The 12,234-nt window shown below is 36.8% G+C and overlaps 1 protein-coding gene across 31 annotated transcripts in view; it reads left to right on the plus strand.

The window, feature by feature from the left end:
* The window catches only part of camk2b1 (calcium/calmodulin-dependent protein kinase (CaM kinase) II beta 1), a 77,121-nt gene that overhangs the window by 424 nt on the left and 64,463 nt on the right, over positions 1-12,234 (plus strand). For 30 of the 31 annotated variants that reach the window (XM_062418379.1, XM_062418382.1, XM_062418384.1 and 27 more), the window contains exon 2: positions 8,965-9,059. In XM_062418379.1, coding sequence (XP_062274363.1) covers positions 8,965-9,059 — 95 coding nt within the window. The remainder of the gene's footprint in view (positions 1-8,964; positions 9,060-12,234) is intronic. The other variant, XM_062418395.1, reaches the window with a different exon arrangement.

Genomic DNA, 12,234 nt, shown 5'->3' on the forward strand with positions numbered 1-12,234 from the left:
GTGTGTGTGTGTTTGTGTGTGTGTGTGTGTGTGTGTGTGCGCAATGTTACTTGTGTACCTACTTGAATACAGTTTTGAAGTACTGAGTATTTCCATGCATTGCTACTAGATATTACATTCCAGAGAGGAATATTATAGCTACTTTATACTATGTAACATGCTATAGTTATTAGTTCATTTTCAGATCAATATTTTACACTTAAAGCATGTATTAAGTGTTTTTTAATGTATAAATACACAGTTATAAGTAGTATAAGCACATTTACCAATATTTTTTAACACAATTTTGAAGTACTACTGAATATTTCCATGCACTGCCACCTGATACTGCAACTCTACTACATTTCAGAGAGGAATATTATAGCTACTTTATTCTCCTATACCTTTATGTCACATGCAATAGTTATTAGTTAGTTTTCAGATCAAGATTTTATACTTAAAGCATGTGTTCAGTTTGTTATATATATGCATTTTTATATGCCTTGTAGATAAGGCTATTACACAGTATGAGGTGTTAAAATGAGCTTTACCGACTTAATATTCCAATAATTTAATATATGATAAATATAACTCTCTAAATTTAGATTTCTAATGCAGAAAGTGTGTGGGTGTAACGTTACTAAGTACATTTACTAATGTATTTGAATAAAGTTTTTAACTACTGAGTATTTCCATGCACTGCTACCTGATACCTCTACCACATTTCAGAGAGGAATACTATAGCTACTTTATCAATCAATCAAACTTCATTTTTATAGCACTTGTCATACATCGCAATATAACACAAAGTGCTTTACATAGTAAAACAACAAACAGATAAAAAAATCAATAAAAAGAGGAATTGAGGAAATGCTGTCATAACTCACACCAGAGGTAGGATAAGAATGTAAAAAAAAGACCTAAATAAAATAAAATGAAATAAAATAATAAAACAACTAAAAGTAAAAGTTCAGGAAATAAAATAGAATTTAAAAAGAATAGTCCATGCAATAAAACAGGCTAAAATATAAAATTAAAGACAGAATAATACATAAATAAAGTTCAATTGAAAGCCAGATTAAAAAGATATGGTATAAATAGATGAGACTCTTCAACAGTAGTAATAAGGTGTTAAATTTAGCTCTATTGGCTTGAGAACATTAAAATGCTTCTCACATGTACACATCAATAAATAATTAATTCAGTAATTTATATATGATATGATGTGATCTCTCTCTCTGTGTATGCGTCTAAGTCTCTTTAACACATGCATGCTCTTCTTCTCTGAATATTTTCTCATGTGTGTTTGGAGGCCTTCACAAAAAGACGGACGTCAAAAGGAAGAAATTATAACTTCTGCAGTGACACTTTTTGTGTTACAGAGTGTCAGAAAGGTCTTGTGGTGAAAATGTCTGAACACAGCAACAGGTTATGCACAGTATTTTTTCTTTTCTTTTACTGCTGTGTGGAGCGAGAAGTAGCAGATTTTCAGATAAATGTACAAATTAAGTGTAATGGTTGCACACATGACCTTTCCTGCCTCCCATGATCAGAAACCCTCTTAATGAATGAATTAATGTCATCTGCAAAGCTAGAAAAAAACAAGGATCTGTACAGAGAAGTGCATTCCTCTGGTTATAAAATAACATTTTACAGTCCAACTTTTTATTGGTCCTTACCTTATTTGCCCCCCCCCCCCCCCCCCCCTTTTTTTTTCTTTTATTCACATGACATCCATTAAAAATGGTGAATTAAAGCCATGTACATTTACACATATTTGTATGAATGCATGTAGTTTCATAGCTTCATTGCACGTTCAGTGAAAGAGTGACAAGTCGTCTTTAGAGGGCTTTTTTGCAGCATTGTGGTGACAGATAACACAAGATAAGACCTGCACTGGCACCCGGACAAGCTACTCCCTCCCAGCCCCAAACTTACAACTATACAGTGGTGGAAAGCAACTAAATATATTTACTTAAGTACTGTATTTAAGTACAGTTTGCAGGTATTTGTACTTATTGTACTTCCACTCCATTACATTTCAGAGGGAAATATTGTGCTTTCTGCTCCACTACATTTACTTAACAGCTTTAGTTACTTTTCAGATGAATATTTGTCACAATAGATAATATGACAAGATTTTAAACTACACATCTTGTTAAAGATGAAACCAGTGGTTTCCAACCTTTTTGGCTTTTGACGTTTTACAAAAAGCAGTGTGTAGTCGGGCTCACATTTAAGATGTCTATGAGTTGTTAACAGCTCCACCAAATAGTGATTGTTCCCTCCAAACTTCTCACATGGTTTATTTCAATAAATGTTCAAATGATCCAAAATTTCACCAAAAATCAAAGATGAGAGAACAATTTTAATACTGGGACTTGGGAATCACTGGACTAAACTAACTGTATATAAAGTAGTGTAAACTAGCTCCACCTCCAGCAGCTACAACACTAACATGCTGCTCTAACACTGATGCTTCAGTATCACAAATGTATTATAAGAGCTGGATCCCAGACCCAAATTGACTCCCATTCAATCCAATAAGAATTGCTCGCCTGGTGCTTGAGCCAAAAAAAAAGTTTCCAGCTTCCATGTTATGTGGCTCGCTGAATATGTGCAGCAGTGTTTCCTTCGCTGGCCTCGTCCAAGTTCCCCCTCGACCCCATAAATTTTACACTGTGATGACGTCAGTGAATTTTAAAATGCTTTTCTTGGCTTGAGAAAGGTTTTACAATTAAACCTCCATTGATCAAAAATTAATAATTAAAAGAGTCATAATTTAACTTGTTTGCAGTTGTCCTGTCAACAGTTTTAGAGATGTCTCTTTTACACAATAGTGGTCTATGAGGAAAATGCAATCGCTGCAATACCGCGAGTGACCACTAGGAAGAATCAGCTGAGAGGCGGCACCCTATCCAGCTCTAATAATGCATCCATGTTCAGTATTAATAATTTAATGATGTCATATATAGTAATATATCAGTCAGAGGAACCAAACCACCACTTTTACTGTAATACTTTAACTACATCAAGCTCATAATACTTACGTACTTTTACTTAAGTAGGGTTTTTCATGCAGGACTTTAACTTGTAATGGAGTATTTTTACATTGCTGTATTGGTACTTAAAGGTGCAGTTTATAAGATTTGATCGCATGTAGAAGGGAGGTTGCAGATTGCATCAAACTTATTATAAAAAAAACAACATCACTGAGTTTAAATACCATAAACTCACTAAGCTCTCTCTCTGTTCATACATCTATTAAACTAACTGCACTATACTGTCACCATAAGAGGGGAAAAAAGGTGAAACCGGTTCATCAATGCCGCTACAAAGTAATGTTTGAGTACCACACACACATAACTAATTATAGATGATGCCATTAGAGATAAATTGAACATAAAGGTCAATAAGATCTTACATCTCACAAACTCACTTCTGAGACCCGGAGACTCAGTTTAGGCATCTCCAGTGCATTGCAAGATTATATTGACTCTATCATTAGAAAAGGGCAGAGGGGTGAGGAAAGCCATTGAGAAATCAGTCCTCATTAGCTGTACGTTCTTTACATTGCTGCCGAGCGTCACGCCGCTCACTGGTGCCGTTTGATTATCGTGCATATCACTGGTTATTTATTGACTGACTGATTGGCCCCATGCTGGGCAGCCTGTCACGACGGGGATGATAACTGCGTCAAAGAAGAAAAATATTTAAATTTCTTTGACAGTATGTGTCATATTATTTGGTTATGCATGTAATCGAAGAAAGGCGACACACTGACGTCATTTTGAGAAATATTAGGACAGACTCTGATTGCCCTGCAGCAGCTTAGAGTGTGTAATGCTTGATAGTGGTTACAGTAATTATCACTCTTTTCTTACAATTTAATTACCTCTTTTACTGTATATTAATACCATACGTTTTTTTATTGACAGCCCAAACACTTTGCTAACTGGGCATCATACATAATTAATATTTAATGACCCTCTGTGAATAGCAACGATAAAGGTAATGCATCATTTACCTTCAGGGATATTAGCATGTAGTTCATTTTGTTTTCATCTGTGGCTTGGCTTTTACAATGAACGATGCCAAACAGGCTTTTGCCAGAACACCAACAAATTATGGCGTTAAAGCTGTCGATATATATTATTTTCAACAAATATTTGCCAATTAAAAGTAGCTACTGAAATTTTCATCCTTTTTTAAAAAAGATTTATTTTTGGGCATTTTTGCCTTTATTTGATAGTAGGTGGCATATAGGTTGACAGCAAATAGCTAGATAGAGAGAGAGAGAGAGGGGAATGACCTGCAGCAAAGGTCCCTTGCCGGAATCGAACCAGGGACGCTGTCATTATGTGGCATGAACGGTAACAACTCAGCTACCAAGGCACTCTCTATTTTGACCATTTTCGTGCCCTGAATCGACCTGTATTATTTTCTTTTGAAAGCAGTTTTGAGGCAGGTTTTTTTTGTTTTGTTTTTTGGGTTTTTTTGGTATATTTGTAGGTGTTAATAGGTGTTGATGGCAGCTCAGCATTTCAAAGGCATACGTAACTCAACTGGTTGGCTTTAAAGGCTAGTCAACCAACATTATTTGATATTAGAATAGTAAATATGTCAATAGAAAAATAAGTTTTGGAGAATTTATATTATTATTTTCATAACATTTGACCTTAAATGACTACTCTTTGCTTTTCAGCATTAACCCTCATTCTAGGTTGGCTTTAAAAGTGTCTCTGTAAGATAGTAGGTTACTACTTTATGGAGTGAGCTTGCTACAGGTCCGCATGTTGTAATCTATCATGTTTGGTTATTTTGGTTATGAGCATTAAATATAAACAACTCAGTGGGGGTAAGAGCAGTGAACTTGTAAGCGGAGGGTCGCTGGCAGGATAAATCCGGGTGAAGGAAAGCGAAGAAGCAGCACTTGAGCCTCTCTCGTTACTACTAACACTGAGGTGCTCTTGAGCGAGGCCCTTAACTCCAGCTGCTCCAGTGGCCAGACTGTGGTTGTGCTGGGCAGCTTCCAGGGATGAATATTTAACTGTGTGAATGTGATCAGGGCGTTCCTGATGAAGACAGCATTGCTTTCAGAAAAACTCCCTTGAATAAAGAAAGGTTAAAACGTGTATTTTTGTGAAAATATGATCATTTGTAACATATAAAACATAAAGATACAAAGAGCAACAGGTGAATTAATGGGATGAGAAGTTTATATCTTGCCTATGTGAAGCACTTTGTGACTTATGTCTGCAAAAAGCACCATATAAATACATTTTACTTACTTAACTTACTTATATGGATGTTTTTAACCATTTTTTTTGCCATGAAATTGCATCATGGTATGTATTTGTTGTAAAGCAGACTTGAGTGAAGGAGCAAGCTACAACCTTTCAGAACCTCTTTTCAGGTGAGTATTTGATACTCAAATATATGTCTTTGATGGAGTCTTCCTTTTATTAATGGATATTTAAGAAAAGGACAGCATGATAGACATAAATGGTTGGTCATCGACCACACTAGCAGCTGTATTAGACACAGGGATCAGATAAATTCACAACACTGCCTCATCAATGTGCACATTTGATCCCATAAGTAATATTGTAAGTAGGGAAGTTTAATATATAACTTTAGTATATATCCAATATATCCCAAACCCTGTGAGACTTTGTGCTACTGTCTTGACACTTGATTAAAAAGTACGTAGCTGAAGAAAGCAGCCGATCAAATGTGTAGGCCTCGCTGTGTTCAGATAAGTCTCAGATTCAACACAATACACTCCAGTCAAACACCTCAGCTTTGAAGCTCCCCATGTGAAGAGAGACAGAGAGAGAGAGAGAGAGAGAGAGAGAGAGAGAGAGAGAGAGAGAGACTAATCTGTACGCAATGTGCTGCGAAATATCTCTCATAGACCAATCTTATAATTCATCCAGTCATAAAGCTCAGAGGAAAGAGTGCAGTGAATGACTCGGCTTCCTTTATGATAATGCTCTTTGTAACTTTGAAGTACTAATCCAACATCTGAGGAAAGGTAATTGCTGTGCGCTCACTCTCTACTCGTATCACTTACTTAGCGTGGCTGGTGGCAGTTAAGCATTGTGCCTTTGATTAAGTATGCTTTGCCCATTTGTTATAAATCACATCTGCTTTAAGGCATTACAAAATATATCGATGTATTTAAGATATTGTGTAATGTATTGAACGGCAAACATCTGAGGTGATGTAATCCATCACAGTGAACATCATGTCAGCCTTTGTTGCTCAGATTTATTTTATTATAGATATAGATTCACTTGTTCTACTGTGCACGGAGCAACATGGACACCCGTGCCACCTTTTAAATGTTAAAAGGGCACTTTATTGGAAATAAACACACATATCACCACAAATGGCTATAGTGAAGAAGCGGCACACCTCTTAGTTTAAACACTAAATGTTCCTTTATTCAACATATATAATATCAGCTGACTTTTGACATGCATATGTTTGCTTTTAATATCCAGCAGATCAGGGGAATGGCTCTAAAGTTTCTAAAACGTTTTTATAGATCTTATAATGTTGACAAGACAAAAGGCTCAAAGCACTAAATAGTGCTTACTCACATGTAGGTTTAATCATAGCATCAGTGAATGATCCCAGGCTATTTTTTCTTACTCTATGCAGTGATTAACCCTTACATACTGATCAGGGTCAAATTTGACCCATTTTTTTCATTTGAGAGCTGTAAAAACACCCTATACACATTTCTTTTAGCTGGACTTTAATAAATGTGATGGAAACAAAATGCATCTTAAGAAAATTCAAAAATCAGCAGTCAAACCATATTTTCTCTTGGACAATAAAATAGTGATTATGAATGTGTAAGCTGTCTCTGTAAAAATATCTAATATTCATGAATGTAAAACACCACAGGATGCTTTGTAAATAGTTAGCAACACTGACACACATTTGATTTATATAGTAAATGGGGTAAAATGTGCTAAAACGTTTATGGCCCTTTCAAAGTTTTCAGAATTAATCAGAATGTCTAATGGAAATTGGGTTTTTTATAAATTATATCACTATCTTCTTATACTTCAATAATGCAGACATCAAAAATTAGATGACAATTTGAATCCCTTCTAATATAATTTTGATATAAATATCCAGCAGTCTCACATATTGGGGAAGATATTCATTTCAAAGAACAACATTATTTACATTCACACATCCTCCACACATCCATTTACTCATTGAGAAACCAACTCAAAGAGTTGATGAACAGAAGTCTGTCAAACAGTTGCTTAAAGGAAACCTGCAAAAGTAGATAAAAGTTATGAAAAACTCTTTTTTGTGTTACCCCATTTGTTTCAGTTCAATTAGAGGCATTAGAGTACAAATTTATAAACCCTATAGTACTTAATTCATCTAGATTTAATGGATCTTTAACAGCATTATTTTCAAAAATAATGTTGGCGTCCTTTTTAATCTCTCCATGACCACATTCTGGGTGTCAAGCCCGACTTTTTAAAGCAATGATTCATGGGCTGTTACCTTATTTAACTGCGTGTGTGTGTGTGTGTGTGTGTGTGTGTGTGTGTGTGTGTGTGTGTGTATGTGTATGTGTATGTGTATGTGTGTGTGTGTGTGTGTGTGTGTGTGTGTGTGTGTGTGTGTTAAAGCATATTTAGCCCCGACGATAGATACTTACCTCACAGAGTGTGAACTTTCCAGGCACAGCTGTGGAGTTTGGTGTCAGTAACATATGCGTTTGTTTGTGTGTGTGTGTGTGTGTGTTTGTGTGTGTGTGTGTGTGTGTGTGTGTGTGTGTATAGCTGGTGTCGCCCATGCAGTGCTTATACTACTATGTATCAGTGAGTTCCTTGCTTTTGAGTCTTATTTCGCAACACGTGGTCACTAATGAAGCTGGCACGTTGATTCTTGCCACCACACATACTAAAGATGATGAATTTGCGTAGATGTTTTTTAATTTACATTTTTTTTATCAGGTACCCAGACAGTATTGAGATCCCTTAAACTTCTGCCGGGTTTTGCGTTTCCATATAGACATTTACTGCAGCCCCCCAGTAAGACTGGGGCCTATCTAACTAATAAGTGAAGTGGAAATTGGTGGCTGTAAGTTTTCGGTGGTTGTCGGTTTTTAAAGGAAGATATTTTTGCGTTGCAGATGCTAATGCGCAATATGTGAGAATTTGACTTTCTTATAGCCAAATATGTCCAGTTATTCAGTGTTTCCTGTAACAAATCTACATATATATTCAATGTTGCATTGTGGGGAGCCAGTTAACAGCCAGTTAACATTGGCTTTGGGAACAAATACCAAAGTTCACTCATAGTTGCTGTGTATGCTTAATTTATGCTTGGGTTTTATTCCTGATGAGTGTTTGTGTACCATGACAGACTTTTCAAGGTATAGGACTGATTCACTGAAGCTGGGTTTGTCTCTAGGAGCCCATTTTAGCCCTCCTTCTCACATGCTTGTCTATAAATGTTATTAAGAATATGCTGACTGTGCCTCTTGGGAGCATATTAAGCAGACAAATCCTGGCAATGTAGAATTTCACTGAAGCTAGCCACGGTTAAAATGTGAGCAAGTGACATCAGGTCTATTCTGCGTTGGGTCTGGAAAAACGATAGCTATGCAGAAAAGGTTCTAAATCATAGCCTGTGTCCTTCACCATCCCTTCATCAAGAAGTTGCTGCTGATATCTTTCTTTTAAACAATGATAAAATGAGAAATGTGAAGTCAACTGGACTTCACAAATCAACCTGTTTGACTTTGGTGTGTGATGGAGATTTTTCCTTGCTGCCATCACCAATTGTTTGTTCATTGGGGGAACGTTGGGTCTCTGTAAAATAAAGAGTGCGGTCTTGACCTGTTCTGTGTGAAAAGTACCCTGAGATAATGTCTGTTATGATTTGGCTCCATATGAATTGATTTGAATTGATAATAATGTACTTTGTTTCTGTGTTTTACAGGGGAGCTTTTTCAGTGGTGCGCAGATGTGTGAAGCTGTGTACAGGACAGGAGTACGCCGCCAAAATAATCAACACCAAAAAGTTATCTGCAAGAGGTAAGCACAAACATGTTTCAGGACTTCTCATCACAGTGTGATATAGGGCTGTGTGATATGACCGTATGTATTTTGTGTTATATTATGCGCTATCGTTTACTTTGTTGTGTACGGTGTAACGTAACGTTTTCGTCATTTGGAGGCTGTCCATCTTCTGCGTGGATTACGTGAAAAAAATATTGTTATCAGATTTTACAAAGCTTTTATTGCACTGGCAGTAACGTAACAAGTGTAGTTGTCGTCAACTTGAATACTTCACCTGGTTCAGTGTCTCTCTTCTCTGCTGCGCTGTGTGTGCAGCACACTCAACGAGGGCTCAGCTCCACCCTCACTGAGAGAGAGCAGAGAAGAGAGGAGAAGCAGCGAGATGGGGACCTTAAATCACAGCAAAACACAGTAGAAACTTTATTTACGCTACTAGATTTATGTGAACTTTATGTGAATTTCAGCTGTGAGTTTCTACTGTGTTTTGCTGTCATTTATGGTCATGCTGCTCTTATCTGTTCTCTGCTATTATCAGGATATGATATGAAAGTTTGGTCATATCACACAGCTCTAGTCTGACACGAATGTGCTGTGTATATTGTGGTTTGTAAAGCACCGCTTTCACAAGGGGTTCAAATCAGGGTCTCCAACAAAAACAGGATGGTCAAATTTCAATTTGTTAAATATAGGTGTGAGCGGCAATAATCGGGGTCCAAGCAGATTGGGAAACTTTTGACATTCTTAGAGCAGAGGACAAGATGTAGATTACTTAAAAGACTAGAAGGATAAAATAATTTTGACTATAGGACAAGCTGTTTTTGAGATGATTGCAAACTGATTAGAGCATCACCTTTAGGTCATTGAGTTTCTTTAGATGTGCCTGAGTTGTTGTTGGAATTTGCAACTCTTTGGTGTTTGTAGGTGTTATGGTTTTAGCAGTGGGAAAAAAAGTAACACAATCAATTTTCATGGGGTCACAATAGGCAGCTTTCAACTTAATATGACCCCAATAAGCACTTGAAAAGCTCTTGTAGCTCTTGGTAACCTGGGGATTTGAGCGCTGGATCTTTGAATATCAGAGAATGTGACTTGCTGACTGCGTCACTGGACAGACATGGTTTCCACACACCTTAAGTGGTTGAGTGTGATCTTCCACTAACAACTGATACTGGCTGGTTAGCGCTCCTCCTGCACATTGTAGAGTGGAGCTGGGATTGAATAGCGTAAAGCTCCTGCTTGTCATGTCCTGCCAGTTGAACTCATGGCTGGCAGGTAGAAAGAAGCCAATGTGGATGCCAGGTGTCATAGAGGTAGGGTATTTTGGGCTGTAGTTTATGGAGCACTGGCAAGCTCCCCAGGTTGATTTAGCTGTCACAAGTACTACAGCGTAGCGGAAAAATGAATATCAGAAGTTTTAGAAAATGGGAACAATCTATTGAAAATATATTGAATTTTAAAATACACATGACAGTCTCATTCTTAGACAAACTGAAGTCACAGGAAAGAGAATAGACTTCAATCTTCAAAGTGTTTCATCAATTAATCAATGAATGAATAAGTCTATGGATACAATACTAATTGGCAACAATTCTGACAATCAATAAAATCGCTTATTAAATAATTTGTCAAGCAAAAATGCCCAAAATTAACTGGTTTCACCTTTTGAAATGTGAGGCTTTTCCTGCTATTATAACTGAGCTATGTTAAGATGTCACCCTTGGCTCTGGGAAATTTTGGTGTAGTCCAGGACCAGGTGCTGAACTACAGTTGACTTCTGCTTTTTTCGGCCTTGTAACATCACATACGTACTGGAATTTTCAAAAAAGGCGACCACCGTTAACCTTAAGGCAGCCCGCCTTTGAGTTAAATAGACAGGAAAACGCTGCTTTTGTGCGGGTATCAGCTGATACTTGCCTTTCACAGATGTATGGGTATCAGTATTTATGTTGTCTGATCTGTGCCAATATATTTCAAGTGCATAAACGGCATTTTCTGTGTATTTGATCCTTTTATACATGATCCTACATATTTTTGTGTATGTGTTTGATAACCACATTTGAGGGATCAATGCATATATGTGTGACCCCTTATGATAACTCATAAATTTGGTGAAAGGAGGTTAAGCTTCTTTCACTATTACACTCATTTTAAATAACTCTGGACAAGAGTGTCAGATAATGCTTTAAATGTAACATAATGCATTAGAGAAAATGGACATTGCACTGTTTGTCATATGTTTGTCTTTTTTATTTTTGTTAATTAAGAAAAATATCCCTGCAGCACTTTAATTAGTGTCACATGCTATGCAACCAGTCACAGTTAAAGCCAAAGCCAAGGCTAAATGCCACAGCCATAAAGACCAATCCAGCACTACAGTGGTCACTTCCCACCACCACTTGCCCAGTGTAAATCTCCTGCTGCCCCCACAGCCTCGTAACTGGAGCCCCACTGGCGAGGCCCTGCCATGTGGCACCACACCGACACTAGACTGTTTAGCTTCACACACACACACAAATGTGGCCACGGCTTGTGCGTGAAAATGTTGAGTGTGGTAGAAAAGGCATTTTAACAGGCATTAGCAGAGGGCATCAAGCCAGAATGCCTGTTTGTCTCTAATGAGTGTCAGTCTGTAATTATGACCACATATGTGGCAATTTACCTTTTTGTATCTGCTAATACTTTCTTAATATATAATAACTGAAATATCATATCTGTATAAGGATCATTTATGAATAAATAAGATAAGATATTCCTTTATTAGTCCAATTTACATTATTGCAGCAGCAAGTGGATAGCAAAAAATAAGAAGAGCATCAATAGAAGGAATAACAAAAAAATAAATAAAATAAGTACACACACATTAAAAAGACAATAGTAGTAAAAAAATAGTAACATTACGCACCAGAGTAATATTGGTTTGAATGGGGCGGTTGTGTATGGTTGGTGAATGTGAATTTGTGTAGCTGATATGATGTTGAACAGGTGTTCTCAATTATTAACTTGCTAGTAATGTGAATAAATTAGATGATGTTATAATGCACATTCTGCATTGTATTTCAACAAATTCCAGCTACAGCAGACAGTCAAGAATGAATATTGCTACATTCACTCATAAAATTTAGTGCACTGAAAAAAACAATTTGAGTGTCCTGTGAAATTGGTCATGAAAAAGGATGATAAACAGTCACTA

This window comes from Scomber scombrus, chromosome 4 (genome assembly GCF_963691925.1).
Source record: "Scomber scombrus chromosome 4, fScoSco1.1, whole genome shotgun sequence".
In the NCBI taxonomy this organism is placed as follows: domain Eukaryota; kingdom Metazoa; phylum Chordata; class Actinopteri; order Scombriformes; family Scombridae; genus Scomber; species Scomber scombrus.